This window comes from Triticum aestivum, chromosome 4A, assembly GCF_018294505.1.
Source record: "Triticum aestivum cultivar Chinese Spring chromosome 4A, IWGSC CS RefSeq v2.1, whole genome shotgun sequence".
Classification (NCBI taxonomy): Eukaryota; Viridiplantae; Streptophyta; class Magnoliopsida; order Poales; family Poaceae; genus Triticum; species Triticum aestivum.
In genome coordinates this window covers 696,218,558-696,240,931 of record NC_057803.1, presented here as the reverse complement: position 1 = coordinate 696,240,931, position 22,374 = coordinate 696,218,558, and the positions used below count along the sequence as shown (strand labels likewise).

The window sequence follows — 22,374 nt, the reverse complement described above, 5'->3', positions numbered from 1 at the left end:
CCCAAAACCTCCACTACATATAGGGGAAAGGGAGAGGGGGAGGCGCCCTAGGGTTTCCCCTAGGGGGGCGGCGGCCAGGGCAGATGGGATCACCCCTTTGGGTGACTTCGCCCCCAAGCCAGGAGGTGGGAACCCTAGATGGGGCGCCCCAAACCCTCTAGTCACGTGGGAATAGGTGAGGGGGGCGCACAGCCCCTTAGTGGGCTGGTTTGCCCCCTCCCCTTGGCCCATGAAGCCCCCCGAACACTTGCCGGGGCTCCTGAAACACCTTTCGGTCATGCTGGTCATCACCCGGTACCTCTGGAACACTTCCGGACTCCAAAACCCTTCGTCCAATATATCAATCTTCACCTCCGGACCATTCCGGGACTCCTCGTGACGTCCGGGATGTCATCCGGGACTCGTAACAACATTCGGTAACCGCGTACATACCTTCCCTATAACCCTAGCATCATCGAACCTTAAGTGTGTAGACCCTACGGGTTCGAGAACCATGCAGACATGATCGAGACAACTCTCTGGCCAATAACTAACAGCGGGATCTGGATACCCATGTTGGATCCCACATGTTCCACGATGATCTCATCGGATGAACCACGATGTCAAGGATTCAATCAATCCCGTATACAATTCCCTTTGTCTACCGGTATAGTACTTGCCCGAGATTCGACCGTCGGTATGCCGATACCTTGTTCAATCTCGTTACCGGCAAGTCTCTTTACTCGTTCCGTAACACATCATCCCGTGATCAACTCCTTGATCACATTGTGCACATTATGATGATGTCCTACCGAGTGGGCCCAGAGATACCACTCCGTCACACGGAGTGACAAATCCCAGTCTCGATTCGTGCCAACCCAACAGACACTTTCGGAGATACCCGTAGTGCACCTTTATAGCCACCCAGTTACATTGTGACGTTTGGTACACCCAAAGCATTCCTACGGTATCCGGGAGTTGCACAATCTCATGGTCTAAGGAAAAGATACTTGACATTTAGAAAAGCTTTAGCATATGAACTACACGATCTTGTGCTAGGCTTAGGATTGGGTCTTGTCCATCACATCATTCTCCTAATGATGTGATCCCGTTATCAATGACATCAAATGTCCATGGTCAGGAAACCATGACCATCTGTTGATCAACGAGCTAGTCAACTAGAGGCTCACCAGGGACATGTTGTGGTCTATGTATTCACACATGTATTGCGGTTTCCAATCAATACAATTATAGCATGAATAATAGACAATTATCATGAACAAGGAAATACAATAATAACCATTTTATTATTGCCTCTAGGGCATATTTCCAACACTCACCACCCAGTACAACTACTTGTTGCTAGCGTACTCAGGCTTGCTTGCGCCGCTCTGTGCCGTGGTGCCCTACCCTTCACGCGTGCCTCGGCGCCACAGTTCAGCAACATCGAGCGAGCCTCGCGTCAAGTGGATGTCCAAGGAAGACGAGTGCCTCGCCGAAGCATGGAAGACCGTCAGCATCGACCTGATCACCGGGTTGAATCAGAACGCCGACACGTACTAGCGAAGGATCAACACGGTGTTCGACGAGCGCAAGTTGGTCGACCCCGACTTCGCCAACATCCACATGGATCATAGCGAGAAGGCCATGGAGAACCCTTGGGCGAGCATCCAGATGGCATGCAACAAGTGACATGGGATTCAAGAGGAGGTCGTGGCTCGCCCGGAAAGCGGCGCCAACATCGAGGGTTGGGTATGGCCATCGATCACCGGCCCAGTTCTTCGCCATGTACTTCGCCGACACGTTTGTCTTCACCTGTGTAGATGGTTTGGATGTTCAACATGTTTTGCCAGGACAACAGTGACCAAGAGTTCAAGTTCCTTCATGTGTTCACCAGGATCGAGTCACGCAAGAAGTGGAGGGAGTGTCAGTTCTCTCTCGTCAAGGCCAAGGACACCTACAAGCCAGACGCGCCTGCCCCGGCGGCGGCAGAAGGGCGCCCTGATGGCCACAAAAGAGCCAAGGTAGTGACGGACGCGGCACCCGCTGCCAAACGGCTGCAATCATCGATCGAGCAGTGCATCGCCAACACCAAGAACTGTGCCGCCAAGAGAGAGGAGAAATCTGACGTGAGGTGGTCGGCGTTGATGACGAAGCAGGACGTCAAGCTCGACCTTCTCAGGACCAACGTAGCTGTGAAGAAGGGGAACACCGACCTTGCATTCTTGATGGCAGCAAACATGTCGACGATGGACGAGCAGGTGAAGGCGTGGTACCTGACGGAGTGTTGCCTCATCTTGAACCAGATGCATAGACTGGCGGCGACCACCGCCCCTACGCCCACGACGCTGCCAACACCGACGTCCATCCCGAGCAATGAATCTGTTCCGACGCTGATGACCAGCCCAAGCAGTGAAGCCACACCAACGCCAAGCCCGAGCACGCCCACATCGACTCCGATGCCGAACCAGGCATGTCCCACGGAAGAGGTGTTGGGGAACGTAGCATGCAATTTCAAAAAAATTCCTACGCTCACGCAAGATCTATATATCTAGGAGATGCATAGAAATGAGAGGGTGAGAGTGTGTCTACGTACCCTCGTAGACCGAAAGCGGAAGCGTTTCACAATGCGGTTGGTGTAGCCGAACTTTCTTCGCGATCCGATCACGATCCAACCGATCTAGTGCCGAACGGACGACACCTCCTAGTTTCGCACACATGTGGCTCTATGACGTCTCCTCCTTCTTGATCCAGCAAGCGGGAGAGAAGTATATGGGATCACAACCAACACGACGGCGTGGTGGTGATGGTGGTGGTGGAGCACCGACAGCGCTTCGCTAAGCGTCGCCGGGACGAGGCAGTGGAACTACAGAGTAACGGGGGAGAGAGGGATGCCAAAGGCTTGGTGTGTGTCCTTGGGGAGCCCCCTCCCCTCTATATATAGGTGGAGGGGCGTGGAAAACAGCCCCTCCAAGCCCTAGGGCGCAGCTAAGGGGGAGAGGACTTGGACTCCAAGTCCAATCCTATTCCTACTAGGACTCCTTCCTTTTTTTGCCTTCCCTAGCCACATGGGCTTTTGAGGACTTGGTGCACCTAGCCCAATGAGGCCAGGGCAGCTCCCCACAACCCATGCTAGCACTTGGGTCATGGTGAACCCACTTGTGAACTTCCGGACCCCTCCAAAATCCTCCAGAACCTTCTGGAAGCTTCCCGATACAATACCGAAAAAACTGCACCTTTTTTCGGAACCCAAAATATGACTTCCCATATATAAATCTTTACTTATCGACCATTCCAAGACTCCTCATGACGTCCGGGATCTCATTCGGGACTCCTAACAACATTTTGTTACCACTCATCAAATATCCCAATAGTACTCTAGCGTCAACAAACGTTAAGCGTGCGACCCTGCGGGTTTGAGAACTCTGTAGACATGACCGAGACACTTCTCCTATCAATAACCTATAGCAGAACATGGATGCCCATATTGGTTCCTACATATTCTACGAAGATCTTTATCGGTCAAACCGTTATGACAACATACGTTATTCCCTTTGTCATCGGTATGTTACTTGCCCGAGATTCGATCGTTGGTATCTTCATACCTAGTTCAATCTCATTACCGGCAAGTCTCTTTACTCGTTCCGTAATGCATCATCCTGCAACTAACTCATTAGTCATTTTGCTTGCAAGGCCTCTTATGATGTGCATTACCGAGAGGGCCCAGAGATACCTCTCTAAAACTCGGAGTGCAAATCCTAATCTCGATCGATGCTAACCCAATAAACACCTTCCGAGATACCTGTAGAGCATCTTTATAATAACCTAGTTACGTTGTGACGTTTGATAGCACACAGGGCATTTCCTCCGGTATCCGGGAGTTGCATAATCTCATAGTCGGAGGAATATGTATTTGACATGAAGAAAGCAATAGCAATAAAACTGAACGATCATAATGCTAAGCTAACAAATGGGTCTTGCCCATCACATCATTCTACTAATGATGTGATCCCGTTCATCAAATGATAACACATGTCTATGGTTAGGAAACTTAACCATCTTTGATTAACGAGCTAGTCTACTAGAGGCTTACTAGGGACACATTATTTTGTCTATGTATTCACACATGTATCAAGTTTTTGGTTAATACAATTCTAGCATGAATAATAAACATTTATCATGAAATAAGTAAATATAAAATAACAACTTTATTATTGCCTCTAGGGCATATTTCCTTCAAGAGGAGCCTACTGTTTGATGAGTTCCATGTCTATGATTCCTTTCTTTTGATCGCCGAACTTTCCGGTATGTTTGATCGCCAACCTGTGGCATGATGATCACCGACTTGTGGCATGATGATCGCCAAACCTATGTCGTGTTTTGGCAGTGGGAAAGACAAGTTCAAATTTTTGGGCGTCTGGGGTCGAAATCTGGGGGCGCGACTGAAAACTCGATCGCCCCCAGGGTGAAAAACTGCCGGCGCAAACGCCAAAAAGGCATTCGCTGGGAGCGCTGGGGGGCCAAACGGCCGGAGATGCTCTAACCGGCACAGGACGCGTACCAGGCTAATACACCCTCCCGCTCTTATCCCAAAAGATACACAGAGCATGCGAGGATGAGCGCTCCTTTGAATTTTCGTTGAAAGTGTCTTCTTCTTAATCTAATGCAATCACTAGTTTCTTTGCTGATGAAAAGCCAGAATAATAACCGCACAAAAGCTTTAAAATTATTAGTGTGGTTGTATCCGCTGGATGGAGATCTGTCGTCCAAAGACTCTTGCCATCCTTCCTTACTTCCATCCTCTCCTCCTTCCAGTGGTGGGCCCTGGCGGCAAGTCTCTGCAAGCAACAGAACTAAACGCACAACGAACTGGGACGTGTAAGCGAATTCACCTTATTGAGAAGAAATAAGAGATTGAAGTGAATGGAGTAGTTTTATTGATGTTACTGTTTAGCCTTATATACCATTTGAACAGGTGTGTTACAACGTCGGTTACAATGATTGTGCCTGTTTAAACAGGTAAGATGTCCCTTTGCCATACACAGCGTATGGACAACGCTAACTTTAGGTAGTTAGCATATAGGAAATCCTAACTGCTATGTTAGCCTAAAACTGACACTAACATCTAACTAATGAAGGAAATATGCCCTAGAGGCAATAATAAAGTTATTATTTATTTCCTTATATCATGATAAATGTTTATTATTCATGCTAGAATTGTATTAAGCGGAAACATGATACATGTGTGAATACATAGACAAACATATAGTCACTAGTATGCCTCTACTTGACTAGCTCATTAATCAAAGATGGTTATGTTTCCTAACCATAGACATGTGTTGTCATTTGATTAATGGGATCACATCATTAGGAGAATGATGTGATTGACATGACCCATTCCGTTAGCCTAGCACTTGATCGCTTAGTATATTGCTATTGCTTTCTTCATGACTTATACATGTTCATGTAACTATGAGATTATGCAACTCCCATTTACCGGAGGAACACTTTGGGTGCTACCAAACGTCACAACGTAACTGGGTGATTATAAAGGAGTACTACAGGTGTCTCCAAAGGTTCATGTTGGGTTGGCGTATTTCGAGATTAGGTTTTGTCACTCCGATTGTCAGAGAGATATCTCTGGGCCCTCTCGGTAATGCACATCACTATAAGCCTTGCAAGCAATGTAGCTAATGAGTTAGTTACGGAATGATGCATTACGTAAACGAGTAAAGAGACTTGCCGGTAACGAGATTGAACTAGGTATTAGATACCGATGATCGAATCTCGGGCAAGTAACATACCGATGACAAAGGGAACAAAGTATGTTGTTATGCTGTTTGACCGATAAAGATCTTCGTAGAATATGTAGGAGCCAATATGGGCATCCAGGTTCCGCTATTGGTTATTGACCAAGAATAGTTCTAGGTCATGTCTACATAGTTCTCGAACCCGTAGGGTCCGCATGCTTAAGGTTTCGATGACAGTTATATTATGAGTTTATGAGTTTTGATGTACCGAAGGAGTTCGGAGTCCCTGATGAGATTGGAGACATGATGAAGAGTCTCGAAATGGTCGAGACGTAAAGATCGATATATTGGACGACTCTATTTGGAGTTCGGAAAGGTTCCGAGTGATTCGGGTATTTTTCGGAGTACCGGAGAGTTACGGGAATTCGCCGGGGAGTATATGGGCCTTATTGGGCCATACGGGAATAGAGGAGAGAGGCCAAAAGGAAGGAGGCATGCGCCCCCCCTCTGGTCCGAATTGGACAAGGGGCGCAGCCCCCCTTTCCTTCTTCCTCTCCCCCTCTTTCCCCTTCTCCTACTCCAACAAGGGAGGTGGAATCCTACTAGGACTAGGGAGTCCTAGTAGGACTCCACACTTGGCGCGCCCCCTCCTAGGGCCGGCCTCCTCCCCCCTTGCTCCTTTATATACGGGGGCAGGGGGCACCCCATGACACACAAGTTGATCTTCGTGATCGTTCCTTAGCCGTGTGCGGTGCCCCCCTCCACCATATTCCACCTCGGTCATATCGTCGCGGAGTTTAGGCGAAGCCCTGCGCCGGTAGAGCATCATCATCGTCACCACGCCGTCATGCTGACGGAACTCATCCCTGACACTTTGCTGGATCGAAGGCCGGGGATCGTCATCGAGCTGAACGTGTGCTGAACTCGGAGGTGCCGTACATTCGGTATTTGGATCGGTCGGATCGTGAAGACGTACGACTACATCAACCGCGTTGTCATAACGCTTCCGCTTACGGTCTACGAGGGTACGTGGACATTACTCTCCCCTCTCGTTTCTATGCATCACCATGATCTTGCGTGTGCGTAGAAATTTTTTTGAAATTACTACGTTCCCCAACAGTGGCATCCGAGCCTAGGTTTTATGCGTTGATGTTATATGCATGAGTAGAACACAAGTGAGTTGTGGGCGATACAAGACATACTGCTTACCAGCATGTCATACTTTGGTTCGGCGGTATTGTGAGATGAAGCGGCCCGGACCGACATTACGCGTACGCTTACGCGAGACTGGTTTCACCGTTACGAGCACTCGTGCTTAAAGGTGGCTGGCGGGTGTCTGTCTCTCTCACTTTAGCTGAATCGAGTGTGGCTACGCCCAGTCCTTGCGAAGGTTAAAACAGCACTAACTTGACGAACTATCGTTGTGGTTTTGATGCGTAGGTAAGAACGGTTCTTGCTAAGCCCGTAGCAGCCACGTAAAACTTGCAACAACAAAGTAGAGGACGTCTAACTTGTTTTTGCAGGGCATGTTGTGATGTGATATGGTCAAGATGTGATGCTATATTTTATTGTATGAGATGATCATGTTTTGTAACCGAAGTTATCGGCAACTGGCAGGAGCCATATGGTTGTCACTTTATTGTATGAAATGCAAACGCCCTGTAATTGCTTTACTTTATCACTAAGCGGTAGCGATAGTCGTAGAAGCAATAGATGGTGTAAACGACAACGATGCTACGGTGGAGATCAAGGTGTCGCGCCGGTGACGATGGTGATCACGACGGTGCTTCGGAGATGGAGATCACAAGCACAAGATGATGATGGCCATATCATATCACTTATATTGATTGCATGTGATGTTTATCCTTTATGCATCTTATCTTGCTTTGATTGACGGTAGCATTTTAAGATGATCTCTCACTAAAAATTATCAAGAAGTGTTCTCCCTGAGTATGCACCGTTGCCAAAGTTCGTCGTGCCCAGACACCACGTGATGATCGGGTGTGATAAGCTCTACGTCCATCTACAACGGGTGCAAGCCAGTTTTGCACACGCGGAATACTCAGGTTAAACTTGACGAGCCTAGCATATGCAGATATGGCCTCGGAACACGGAGACCGAAAGGTCGAGCGTGAATCATATAGTAGATATGATCAACATAGTGATGTTCACCATTGAAAACTACTCCATCTCACGTGATGATCGGTTATGGTTTAGTTGATTTGGATCACGTGATCACTTAGATGACTAGAGAGATGTCTGTCTAAGTGGGAGTTCTTAAGTAATATGATTAATTGAACTTAAATTTATCATGAACTTAGTCCTGGTAGTATTTTGCAAATTATGTTGTAGATCAATAGCTTGCATTGTTGCTTTCATATGTTTATTTTGATATGTTCCTAGAGAAAATTGTGTTGAAAAATGTTAGTAGCAATGATGCGGATTGGATCCGTGATCTGAGGTTTATCCTCATTGCTGCACAGAAGAATTATGTCCTTAATGCACCGCTAGGTGACAGACCTATTGCAGGAGCAGATGCAGACGTTATGAACGTTTGGCTAGCTCAATATGATGACTACTTGATAGTTTAGTGCATCATGCTTTATGGCTTAGAATCGGGACTTCAAAGATGTTTTGAACATCATGGACCATATGAGATGTTCCAGGAATTGAAGTTAATATTTCAAGCAAATACCCGAGTTGAGAGATATGAAGTCTCCAACAAGTTCTATAGCTAAAAGATGGAGGAGAATCGCTCAACTAGTGAGCATGTGCTCAGATTGTCTGGATACTTCAATCGCTTGAATCAAGTGGGAGTTAATCTTCCAGATAAGATAGTGATTGACAGAATTCTCTAGTCACCATCACTAAGTTACTAGAACTTCGAGATGAACTATAGTATGCAAGGGATGACGAAAATGATTCCCGAGCTCTTCGTGATGTTGAAATCAACGAAGGTAGAAATCAAGAAAGAGCATCAAGTGTTGATGATTGACAAGACCACTAGTTTCAAGAAAAGGGCAAAGGGAAAGAAAGGGAAACTTCAAGTAGAATGGCAAACAAGTTGTCACTCCCGTGAAGAAGACCAAAGCTGGACCAAAGCCTGAAACTGAGTGCTTACACTGCAAAGGAAATGGTCACTAGAAGCGGAAATGCCCTGAATATTTGGTGGATAAGAAGGATGGCAAAGTGAACAAGGGTATATTTGATATACAGGTTATTGATGTGTGCTTTACTAGTGTTTATAGTAGCCCCTGAGTATTTGATACTTGTTCGGTTGCTAAGATTAGTAACTCGAAACAGGAGTTACAGAATAAACAAAGACTAGTTGAAGGGGAAGTGACGATGAGTGTTGGAAGTAGTTCCAAGATTGATATGATCATCATCGCACACTCCCTATACTTTCAGGATTAGTGTTAAACCTAAATAAATGTTATTTGGCGTTTGCGTTGAGCATGAATATGATTTGATCATGTTTATTGCAATACGGTTATTCATTTAAAATCAGAGAATAATTGTTGTTCTATTTAAATGAATAAAACCTTCAATGGTCATACACCCAACGAAAATAGTTTGTTGGCTCTCGATCGTAGTGATGCACATATTTATAATATTGATGCCAAAAGATGCAAAGTTAATAATGATAGTGCAAATTATTTGTGGCACTGCCGTTTTTGGTCATATCAGCGTAAAGCGCATGAAGAAACTCCATAAAGATGGATTTTCGGAATCACTTGGTTATGAATCATTTGATGCTTGCGAACCATGCCTTTTGTGCAAGATGACTAAAACTCCATTCTTCGGAACAATGGAATAAGCTACTGACTTATTGGAAATAATACATACCGATGTATGCGATCCAATGAGTGTTGATGCTCGTGGCAAGTATCGTTATTTTCTGACCTTCACAAGATGATTTGAGCAGATATGGGTATATCTACTTGATGAAACATAAGTCTGAAATAGTTGAAAAAGTTCAAAGAATTTCAGAGTGAAGTTGAAAATCATCGTAACAAGAAAATAAAATTTCTACGATCTGATCGTGGAGGAGAATATTTGAGTTACGAGTTTGGTCTTCAGTTAAAACAATGTGAAATAGTTTCACTACTCACGCCACCTGGAACACCACAGTGTAATGGTGTGTCCGAACGTTGTAACCGTACTTTATTAGATATGGTGCGGTCTATGATGTCTCTTACCGATTTACCACTATCGTTTTGGGGTTATGCATTAGAGGCAGCTACATTCATGTTAAATAGGGCACCATCTAAATCCGTTGAGACGACACCGTATGAACTATGGTTTGGCAAGAAACCTAAGTTGTCGTTTCTTAAAGTTTGAGGTTGCAATGCTTATGTGAAAAAGTTTCAACCTGATAAGCTCAAACCCAAATCAGAGAAGTGCGTCTTCATAGGATACCCAAAAGAAAATGTTGGGTACACCTTCTATCACAGATCCGAAGGCAAGACATTCGTTGCTAAGAATGGATCCTTTCTAGAGAAGGAGTTTCTCTCGAAAGAAGTGAGGGGGAGGAAAGTAGAACTTGATAAGGTAATTGTACCTTCTCCCTTATTGGAAAATAGTTCATCACAGAAATCTGTTCCTGTGACTACTACACCAATTAGTGAGGAAGCTAATGATGATGATCATGTAACTTCAGATCAAGTTACTACCGAATCTCGTAGGTAAACCAGAGTGAAATCTGCACCAGAGTGGTACGGTAATCCTGTTCTAGAGGTCATGCTACTTGACCATGACGAACCTATGAACTATGAGGAAGCGATGATGAGCCCAGATTCCGCAAAATGGCTTGAGGCCATGAAATCTGAGATGGGATCCATGTATGAGAACAAAGTATGGACTTTGGTTGACTTGCCCGATGATCGGCAAGCCATTGAGATTAAATGGATTTTTAAGAGGAAGACAGACGCTGATAGTAGTGTTATTATCTACTAAGCTCGACTTGTTGCAAAAGGTTTTCGACAAGTTCAAGGGGTTGACTACAATGAGACTTTCTCACCCGTAGCGATGCTTAAGTCTGTCTGAATCATGTTAGCAATTGCTGCATTTTATGATTATGAAATTTGGCAAATGGATGTCAAAACTGCATTCTTGAATGGATTTCTGGAAGAAGAGTTGTATATGATGCATCCAGAAGGTTTTGTTAATCCTATAGGTGCTAACAAAATGTGCAAGCTCCAGCGATCCATCAATGGACTGGTGCAAACATCTCGGAGTTGGAATATACGATTTGATGAGTTGATTAAAGCATATGGTTTTATACAGACTTTTGGAAAGGCCTGTATTTACAAGAAAGTGAGTGGGAGCACTACACCCTTTCTGATAAGTATATGTGAATGACATATTGTTGATCGGAAATGATGTAGAATTTTCTGGAAAGCATAAAGAAGTGTTTGAAGGGAGTTTTTCAAAGAAAGACCTCGATGAAGCTGCTTACACATTGAGCATCAAGATCTATAGAGATAGATCAAGACGCTTGATAAGATTTTTTTTAATAAGTACATACCTTGACAAGATTTTGAAGTAGTTCAAAATGGAACAGTCAAAGAAAGAGTTCTTGCCTGTGTTGCAAAGGTATGAAATTGAGTAATACTCAAAACCCGACTATGGCAGAAAATAGAAAGAGAATGAAAAGTCATTCCCTATGCCTCAGTCAAAGGTTCTACAAAGTATGCTAGCTGTGAACCAGGCCTATTGTATACCTTGCTCTGTGTTTGGCAAAGGAATACAATTTTGATCTAATAGTAGATCACTGGACAGCGGTCAAGAATATCCTTAGTGAGGACTAAGGAGATGTTTCTCGATTATGGAGGTGATAAAAGAGTTCGTCGTAAAAGTTACATCGGTGCAAACTTTTACACTGATCCAGATGACTCTAAGTCTCAATCTGGATACATATTGAAAGTGGGAGAAATTAGCTAGAGTAGCTCCGTGCAGAGCATTGTAGACATAGAATATTTGCAAAATACATACGACTCTGAATGTGACAGACCCGTTGACTAAGCTTCTCTCACAAGCAAAACATGATCACACCTTAGTACTCTTTGGGTGTTAATCACATAGCGATGTGAACTAGATTATTGACTCTAGTAAACCCTTTGGGTGTTGATCACATGACGATGTGAACTATGGGTGTTAATCACATACAGATGTGAATATTGGTGTTGAATCACATGATGATGTGAACTAGATTATTGACTCTAGTGCAAGTGGGAGACTGAAGGAAATATGCCCTAGAGGCAATAATAAAGTTATTATTTATTTCCTTATATCATGATAAATGTTTATTATTCATGCTAGAATTGTATTAAGCGGAAACATGATACATGTGTGAATACATAGACAAACATATAGTCACTAGTATGCCTCTACTTGACTAGCTCATTAATCAAAGATGGTTATGTTTCCTAACCATAGACATGTGTTGTCATTTGATTAATGGGATCACATCATTAGGAGAATGATGTAATTGACATGACCCATTCTGTTAGCCTAGCACTTGATCGTTTAGTATATTGCTATTGCTTTCTTCATGACTTATACATGTTCCTGTAACTATGAGATTATGCAACTCCTGTTTACCGGAGGAACACTTTGGGTGCTACCAAACGTCACAACGTAACTGGGTGATTATAAAGGAGTACTACAGGTGTCTCCAAAGGTACATGTTGGGTTGGCGTATTTTGAGATTAGGTTTTGTCACTCCGATTGTCAGAGAGGTATCTCTAGGCCCTCTCGGTAATGCACATCACTATAAGCCTTGCAAGCAATGTAGCTAATGAGTTAGTTACGGAATGATGCATTACATAAACGAGTAAAGAGACTTGCCGGTAACAAGATTGAACTAGGTATTAGATACCGACGATCGAATCTCGGGCAAGTAACATACCGATGACAAAGGGAACAAAGTATGTTGTTATGCGGTTTGACTGATAAAGATCTTCGTAGAATATGTAGGAGCCAATATGGGCATCCAGGTTCCGCTATTGGTTATTGACCAAGAATAGTTCTAGGTCATGTCTACATAGTTCTCGAACCCGTAGGGTCCGCACGCTTAAGGTTTTGATGACAGTTATATTATGAGTTATGATTTTTGATGTACCGAAGGAGTTCGGAGTCCCTGATGAGATCTGGGACATGACGAAGAGTCTCGAAATGGTCGAGACGTAAAGATCGATATATTGGACGACTATATTCGGAGTTCGGAAAGGTTCCGAGTGATTCGGGTATTTTTCGGAGTACCGGAGAGTTACGGGAATTCGCCGGGGAGTATATGGGCTTTATTGGGCCATACGGGAAAAGATGAGAGAGGCCAAAAGGAAGGAGACATTTGCCCCCCCTCTAGTCCGAATTGGACAAGGGGCGCAGCCCCCCTTTCCTTCTTCCTCTCCCCCTCTTTCCCCTTCTCCTACTCCAACAAGGGAGGTGGAATCCTACTAGGACTAGGGAGTCCTAGTAGGACTCCACACTTGGCGCGCCCCCTCCTAGGGCCGGCCTCCTCCCCCCTTGCTCCTTTATATACGGGGGCAGGGGGGCACCCCATGACACACAAGTTGATCTTCGTGATCGTTCCTTAGCTGTGTGCGGTGCCCCCCTCCACCATATTCCACCTCGGTCATATCGTCGCGGAGTTTAGGCGAAGCCCTACACCGGTAGAGCATCATCATCGTCACCACGCCGTCGTGCTGACGGAACTCATCCCTGACACTTTGCTGGATCGGAGGCCGGGGATCATCATCGAGCTGAACGTGTGCTGAACTCGGAGGTGCCGTACGTTCGGTACTTGGATCAGTCGGATCGTGAAGACGTACGACTACATCAACCGCGTTGTCATAACGCTTCCGCTTACGGTCTATGAGGGTACGTGGACATTACTCTCCCCTCTCGTTGCTATGCATCACCATGATCTTGCGTGTGCGTAGATTTTTTTTGGAATTACTACGTTCCCCAACAACTAATAATATTTCTTAACATTCCCCCTTGGACAACGATGTAGTTTAAACTTCATTGTCTTGAGAATCTTCATATATCTTTCGAGTGTCAAAAAATCCTTGTTTGATCTTGCATAGTCTTGTATCCTTCTAAATCCAGTGAAAATATAAAAAGAAAACATAGGAATTTGATATACTGTAGGTATAGTAATTGTCTCAATAGAACCCATATGAGAAACCAATAATGGAAAACTCATAAGGAATGAGTACATTATATCATTATCAATTTGCAAGGGAGGAGGATCAACCTTTGTGGCAAATATCTCAAGAGACATGTCTTCTGATGCGTCTACTTTCTCCTTGTAAACATTCCAATGCAATTGGGAGGTGATGGACATACCCTTTAGTTAGGACTTTACTCCCAATCCAACATCATACCTCCCAATAAGATTAACCTCGGCATTTGGGTCATTCCAATGTAAAATGCTTCTCACTTTCACTACTAAATCATCAAAGCTTGGAGTTGTGTCAAAAACCATAGTCTCTTCCCCTTCATCGTCTTTTCCATTCATAAATGTCGTCTTGTCCAAATAATAAACATATACGAGCTTATGCATATAAGAACAATGGAAACAATAAAGTCATCCATATATGTCATCTAACCAATTCAAATGGATCAATAACATAATTTATGCACACATTGGACAAAAAACTTCTATTCATAGTTAATTTCACCTTAACCATAACCATAACCATAACCATAACCATAACCATAACTAAAATTCTAACCCTGACCCTAACCCTAACACTAACCCCCTCACATTACCACTATAACCCCTAACCCTAGGCAAGCACAAGCATAGCCATAAATGCATCATGAATGTTACAAACGTCGGTTACAATGATTGTGCCTGTTTAAACAGGTATGATGTCCCTTCGTCATACACAGCGTATGGACAACCCTAACTATAGGTAATTAGCCTATAGGAAATCCTAACTGGTATAGTAGCCTAAAACTGACGCTAACATCTGCTCTCTCCGTCCGGAAAAGATTATCCCTTAAATGGATGTATCTAGCTCCAAATTAATGATATATACATCTATTTAATGAGGGAACGTATCCTGTGAAAATGAACTGGTGGTGAAAATCTGAAAAGTTTGCCCGTGGGGCGTTGGATTCAAAATCAACACATCTAGTGAGAGGTGGGAGGGTTCAGAAGATAACTAATAGGGCGATGCTAGGCGCCGGCGCACCGGCCGAACGCTTCGGCCGGTCCAACCCTAGCCGTCAGATCGGCCCGTCCCGATTCGTTGGATCTTTATCCAAATCAGATCGTCCTCTTCCTCTCGTGAGCGCGGACGGGAAAAGGAACCCCGTCTCGCCGGCCGCACGCGTTTCCCCCTTGTCGCCACCCCCCTCGCCTGCCCTCCCCGTCTCTGATCGCCGCCCTCGCCGCTCGTCTTCGCCGGCCGCCCTGGTCGCCGGTCCCAGCCCTCGGCGGCTGTTCTCGTCACCGGCTTCGCCCATGCAATAGCCCACCCATGCAGTTGTAGCCTCCGTGGCAAACCATTGCAGCTCCGATGGCGACGACCGAAGCTCACCGGCGTGCTCACCGGTGTGCTCGCCGGCGCTCATCCCCCGCTTGCGACAAAAAAAATCAAGCGCACAGGGAGATGCCCAGTGCTGCAACCTACGACGAAAAAAGCTACAACTAGCGATAGGAAAAGCTTCAACCGGCTACGAAAAAGCTTCAACCAGTATACCACTGGAGCTATGGATGACCAAGAAAAGTTACAACCGGTGACAGAAAAAGCTTCATCTAGCAATGAAAAAAGCTTCATCCGACTATAAAAAAAGTTTCAACTGTGGAAACAAAGCCATGGACGAAAAACGAGAAAGTTGCAACCGGCAGTTATAAAAGTTACAACCGCATTGAAAAAAGCTTCAAACTTCTTATCTCAGCTGCGACCCCGCGGTGACGATGATGCCGTTTTGCTGCAACCGTAGTAAATTTTTGCTACCACCGGTGATTGAATTTGCTACAACCGGTTCCAGCAAAAAAACGCCGTGGGGTGTAGTCTGCCATGGCTGGTTGCAGCTCCGGCGTGGCCGGGTCCGGCGACGTAGGCAGAGCTCTCGATGCATGCGAGGTAGGCGTCGCCGCGGTAGCACCCCGTAGCCCCGGTTGCAGCACCTCCCGTTGTCAACGCCCCCTCGGTCGACGGCGAGATGGGATGGTCACCGCGGAGAGCCATGGTGAGCTCCGAGCGGGGAGGGGAGGCGTGGTGCTGCGACGGGGGGAGGGGGAGGGATGGGGAAGGGGTGGGGAGGAGGGGGTAGAAGCAGAGGGCGGCGCGCGTCCCAGCGAGCTGCGCGAGATGTGGGCGAGCTGTGATGAAGAAGACACGAGGAAGAGGGAGACCGGCCCAATGTTCCGCCGGTGCCCCGGCCCCAAACGTTTCCCTAACTAATAACACTTTCACACATAACCCCCCACTTATCCAAAAAGTCTGACTAAAATTCCTCAAAGCCTTCCCCCGTTCGTTCGTTCTTATCCTCGTCGACACTGGGAGAAGCCGCCGACGCTGGCTCGACCCGCTCCAGCTCCACCTTATGCGCCGTCCATTTACCCCTGCGGCCAGCATCTCACGCGCGGCCAAGCATTCCTTTCCATCTTACGGGCTGCCGCAGTAGCGCTCTGCCACTTCCTATTGAGGCGGTGATATTGGACGAGGATGCTCGATGCCCCGATCCGGTGCCGGATGCGAAGGCGAGGCCGTCTTCGTCTCGCGCAACCAGCCATAACGCTGCCTGATGCTCCCTTTGAGGAGGTGGACGCGGATGCCCAACCGGGGGCCTGATGCAGAGAAGATGCATCCCGTATGTGCAGCCGTAGCAACTCTGCCCAATGTTGTGCGCATTTGTGCTTGGTACAGTTGGCTTTGTACTTGGCACAATTGTGAAATTTTCGTTATGTTGAGTCTAAATTTACTGAAAATGTGGATGATTTCCTTTATCAATAATAACCATCGCCCCATCGGAAAGCAGTTCTGTGCAATGTGATTTACTGTGCTTCTGTTGGTTCTTTTGTCCTCTTAACACTCACCTTGATGCTAATGCATTCATAATTTCCTACAGGTCTTATAGTTGTTTCCATCGGCCCGATGATTTGAAGTTACATAGTCCAACATGGTGCTGGAACATCCGAACGAAGCTTGCTGTTGATGATAGGCAGAAGGCCTTGGGGAAAGTTCAGGTGTTACGGACAAGTTAAACCTTGCAATCACCAATGCCAGAATGACAAAAACAGAGCTTTAAAGGTTGTAGGCGACTGCCACAGCGATTGCTCCAAACCATGTTTGATCATTAGATTTGCCATTTCCTTTTAGCCTCGACACATTTGTCGCTTGCATGTTCCAGTCTGTTGTGTAGGTGGCATACAGGAATACATCAGGTAGCATGTATATTCAGTTAGACTTTAGATTGTCATTGGAACAATTGATGTTATACAGTGCGCATTTTTCGGAATTATACTGAGAAATGTAAGGAATTTTATTTGGGAAGATATCCACAACAATGACCAGTGCCCTTTCCTCATATCAACTCTGTTTCCATAGTAAATGGTTTGTGATTGTGAATCTGTGATGATAATACCAGGAAACTAGCTATGTTGCAAAAACTGGGAACTGGCCGGCCTTACCTAGTTAATGTTGGGACAGAATGATGGAAATTTTAATTCTAACATGATGCATAAACACCAAATAGAACTGGAGCAACAAATTATTACTTCTTCTGCAGTCACTTGATCAACAAAAAGAGGAAGAAGAACACATAATTCATGGTACAGAACCAGTACATCTTACTGGATTTCAATTTGAGAAAATAAAAAGCTATTTTTAAAGACAAGACTGAAGCTCCCAGAAGACAACGCTGAAACTCTAAATATATAATTTCAAAGATAGCCGAAGCTCTAAATTCCATCTTGTATTCCATGAAAAGAAAATCATCAGGTTGTGCAGAACCAAGCAAAAGAAACCGCAGGTTGACATATTTAGCTGGGACACGTGCGTTTGTCATGGAAACGGACCTCCTTACACTTCCCGCACATGCGGGGCTTCTTCTTCTGGCTCCCAACATCCTTATTTTGTTGTGCCCCCTTATCTGAGTGACCCCTAATTCTTTTGCATCTCCCCTTCGTACGAACGTCAGTTGGTGGATGAATGTCAATTTGAGTAGGCATACTACAACCAATATGTGCCTCAAATTCTTCTTGCCTGTTAGGATGATTGACATCAACTCTTTGAGACAAATCTCTTTTGAAGTCACGGAGAACATTTCTCAATGCTTCCAATTCTTCAGGAGAATGTTCAGCCAACCTGATCGTGTCGTCCAATGTGTCGTGTATCTCAGAAACCATTTTGCGCTTTGCCAAGTCTGAAGAACTTCTCGCGTTCTCCTCAAGCAAGTTGCCACTGCTATCATATAAAGCCTTCCTGTTAACTATTTTTTTCCACCTACCCAAAATAAAATGGCTAGGGAGCTCATTGAGCTTGGCACCTCTCAAAACCAAGATGATATGTCGACATGGAATTCCACGTGTCTCAAACAACATGCAGGAGCAGTGAGCACTCGTGGATGATGTGTTGAATTGTACTTCTCTAGCCTTGCCATAATTACCACCTATAACCGTGGTTTTGACATCACCATCCTGTGAGATGCTTTCAATCAAGCAATGATCTCTAGCTGCAAGTACCTCCTTTTGAAAAGCTCGGAAGACTTCATGGGTGAAGTATAGACTTGCATGCTTCTCAATGCCCCATGATGTTACCAATTTAGGCATCGAATCAAAACATTCATGCTCAGCCTTAAGTTCATTCGGACGTTGCTCTTCTATGGCTATACCAATCCTAATCCAAAACTCCACCAAAGCATGCTTGTAACCAATAAAATGGTTGAAAAATGAGTTAGCACTCTTTGATCGTGAAGTGGTTCTCAAAATCTCAGCCATGAATACACCCCTGAAGTACGCCGGTATCCATGACTCGCGGATTTCATATCTATGAGAAAACCACTCATTGTTCTCCAAAGCAAATTTAGAAATCATAGAAGACCAATTTGCCTCAAATTCAGCTGGATTTTCAGAGCCCCATACACACGCATTCACAACCTTATAGAAATCTTCATCTTCTCTCAAAGAAGGACCAACCTTTTCTGGAAGCTTTTTCATTATGTGCCACATGCATAACCTATGGATGGTTGTCGGCAAAACCTCTTCGATGGCGGCCTTCATGCTAGCATCTTCATCAGTTACTATAAGTCTGGGTGCTACTCCATCCATTGCTTTCAAGAACGTTTGGAACACCCATTTGTATGATGGTATCTTCTCATTGACGATCAAGGAAGCACCATAGAACACAAACCCCCTATGGTGGTTTATCCCTGTAAAAGGGCAAAATATCATATTATACTGGTTGGTGCTATATGTAGAGTCAAAAGACACCATGTCTCCTGCTATAGCATAGTTCTTTCTACAAGTAGCATCTGCCCAGAACACATGAGTTAGACGATTTTTGTCATCAAGAATGTAATCAAAATAAAACGTTGGGTTGATTTGCTTCCTTTTCTTGAGATTATCAATGAACATCTGAGCATCTGAATCCTTGATCGAACTTCTCAAATTAGGATGATAATTCTGCAAGTCTCTTTTTGTGCAACCCACAAACTCAAATCCGCCCTCGCCAATACGAAGCAATCGGAAGGCACCAGATGTGCCAATGCTAGCTGCATGGCATGTGAACAGAGTGGTCTTGGCCCTCTGACTAACTTGTCTATTTGACTTGATTAAATGTTGTTTGCTAGGTGTGACAAATTCATGTGTGTGTTCTTCATGAAAATATACTATTGAGTATATGTCACCCTGCATAAGCTTGACAGTTATCATAGCTTCGCAACCACATCTAGTAATCTTTGTCTTCTTCTGCTTATTTGGCTTATTTCAGGTCACAACCTTCTTGTCTTCCTCTGCCTTGGATATGAAACCTGCTTTGGCACACAAAAATCGTCTCCAGACCACCAAATTATCTACAGTCCTCTTCTGACCGATTCGAACTGAAAAGCCAACGTTGTGTGCATAAGCCTTGTAGAACTCTTCGACGGCTTCCATGTTCTCGAATGTCATGCCTACAGCCGGCTTTAGATTTTCATCACATTCCGGTGTACACGATGAACCCTAAAATTACAGGACGGAGTGCATCAGAAATTAATATCGGTTAGAGGAATATTACAAAAACTGAGGATAAAATAGATGCTCACACAAAAAGGCCCGCTGCTAGCTCCTTTCTTGGGTGTGCTGAAGCTATCCTGGATGACTGGAGGGAGATTGATTTCTGGTTGTCTATTATTGGCACCATTGGTTTGCAATGAAAATTCACAACCGAGCCTAGGTTCCATCTGTAGTTCAACAACAGCGGGTATGGATACGTATCAAAACATCACTTGATCACGTTTGCTCCAAGGACTAACAGAATTAATCAGAGACATGTACCACATACCTCTGCAAGGGTACGGGGAGATTGATTTGGTGCTTTATCGGAAGTTGCTGGATCCATACTCATAGAATGGATGTCGCCGCCGCTAGGTAGGGGCGGTGATGAGCGCCGCGCCGTCACACATACATGGGAGTCTAGTAGGAGGGTCGACGGCGGCGCTTTGCATGGATGGATCTCCATTATGTGTTTGGCGTGACGACCAGAAGTCTAGGCATGGATGACTTGAGTCTTGGTTCGTACGTGTAGGGGGTTATGTGTGGAAGTGTTATTAGTTATCTTCTGAACCCTCCCACCTCTTACTAGATGCGTTGATTTTAGATCCATAGTCTCACGGGCAAACTTTTCAGATTTGCACCACCAGTTCATTTTCACAGGATACGTTCCCATTTAATGAACAAGCTTAGGACAAGTTTTTTCTAACTCTGAACGGAGTGAGTAACAGATAATATTTCCTAACACTTACATCACCCATCGCCAAGTCGAACGAGCCGAGGCGGGTGACACGATCGTGCACACACGCACAGCAAACGGACGGTGGCACACGCACGCACGTGCACCGAACCCGCCGGAAAACACAGAAGCACACGCCCGGCGACGAACACACGAGAAGAAACACACGCGTCGCGAGGCAATGGCACGCGTACGCCCGCGATCTCGCGCCCCACGGATCGCGATCCGGCGCGCGGCTGGCCGGCCAATGGCAGCGCCCCGCCCGCCGGTATAAAGCGCGGGCCTCGGACCACCGCACCTCGCCACAGCTCTGAGTTCCGCTTCACCAGTCACCACTCGCTAGAAGCTGCTCTGCTTTTCTCCAAGAAAAAGAAAGAGGGGGAGGTGCTCTGCTTCGTTCGATGGCGACCGTGATGGAGGAGGCTGCTGCTAAGGCGGTGGTCGGAGCCGGCGAAAAGGCGGAGGCGGTTGCTACGCCGGAGAAGGTTGATGAGGTGAAGCAGGCGGGTGCGGGCGGGGAGGAGATGGAGGTCGCCGGCGGTGAGGCGAAGAAGGCGGAGGAAGGTGGTGAGGTGAAGAAGGCGGAGGGGGAGGAGAAGAAGCCGAGGAGCAGGAAGCCCCGGTCGGCGGGGCCGCACCACCCGCCCTACTTCGAGGTGAGCGAACTCTGTCCTGATGTGATTAAGGTACGGGAGGAGTTCAGTCTTTGTGTTGAGTTCTGAAATGATCTTTCTGTGTGAAGATGATCAAGGAGGCGATCATGGCGGCGGGCGACGGCCAGGCGGGGGCGAGCGCGTACGCGATCGCGAAGCGCGTCGGGGAGCGGCACGGGGAGGCGCTGCCGGGCAACTACCGCAAGGTGCTGGCCGCGCAGCTGCGGAGCTTCGCCGCCAAGGGCCGGCTCGTCCGGGTCAAGGCCTCCTTCCGCCTCGCTCCCGCCGAGGAGAAGAAGGCCCTGCCGGCCAAGAAGAGGACCACCAAGAAGGCCGCGTCGAAGAAGGCGCGGCCGAAGAGGGCGAAGAAGGCCGGGCCGCCGCCGGCGAAGCCGAAGCCGAAGCAGCCCAAGTCGATCCGCGCCCGGAAGGCCAACAAGGCCAGCGCCTGATGCCACCGCCGCCGCCGATGCCCTGTCCCCTGTACATATCTACTCCGTAGCAGTACTAGTCGTACGGGCACGTTCGATCGAGCTCGGTGTTCTGTAAATATCTACCCGTGTGCGTGTTTTCCCGGCAATAATGGCGCTCTCGTGTCCCGGCGTCCATGGACGCGAGGAAGGAGAAGATGGTGAATGTGGCTGTGGCTGCAAATCTTCTGCAAGACTGATGCCTGTACAACTCGTCTCTATGTTGTGATCATGCTCTGCTCCTCCCCTCTCCGGTTTCTGGTTTCCGATTGGTAGGGGGAACTGACCGTCGATGCTGCTGACCATGGCAATCCAAGGATCTTGTGGGGAGCTCATGTCTTGGAAGAGCAAGTAGACGATTCCTTAAAAACAACCCAACATCAGAGCAGCTCGCAAATTTTTTATGAGAACCGCTAGGGATCAGACTACTCATCCTAGCTTCCTATCAGGCCAGCAGCAAGCCGTTGGATGGAAGCTCGTATAGCCGTTGAATGAGCAGTGGCCCCTGCGCACACGCAGAATCCAAATTTAAAACCTGACCGAGCTAATTACGTCCGTTATTTAGGAAACT

The 22,374-nt window shown here is 46.2% G+C and overlaps 1 protein-coding gene across 1 annotated transcript; it reads left to right on the top strand.

Annotated features, from left to right (window-relative positions):
- Nucleotides 1-20,975: 20,975 nt before the first annotated feature.
- LOC123083199 (histone H1) lies at nucleotides 20,976-22,038 on the top strand. The gene is made up of 2 exons (XM_044505303.1): nucleotides 20,976-21,336; nucleotides 21,423-22,038. The coding sequence occupies exons 1-2, from the start codon at nucleotides 21,082-21,084 to the stop codon at nucleotides 21,783-21,785; spliced, it is 618 nt and encodes a 205-aa protein (XP_044361238.1). The 5' UTR covers nucleotides 20,976-21,081; the 3' UTR covers nucleotides 21,786-22,038.
- The last annotated feature ends 336 nt before the right edge of the window (nucleotides 22,039-22,374 follow it).

Bases quoted from the DNA above. Each gene is read 5' to 3' on its own strand.
- LOC123083199 (XM_044505303.1), top strand. From the start codon at position 21,082: ATGGCGACCGTGATGGAGGAGGCTGCTGCTAAGGCGGTGGTCGGAGCC. The intron at 21,337-21,422 runs GTGAGCGAACTC...TTCTGTGTGAAG, and splicing joins ACCACCCGCCCTACTTCGAG to ATGATCAAGGAGGCGATCAT.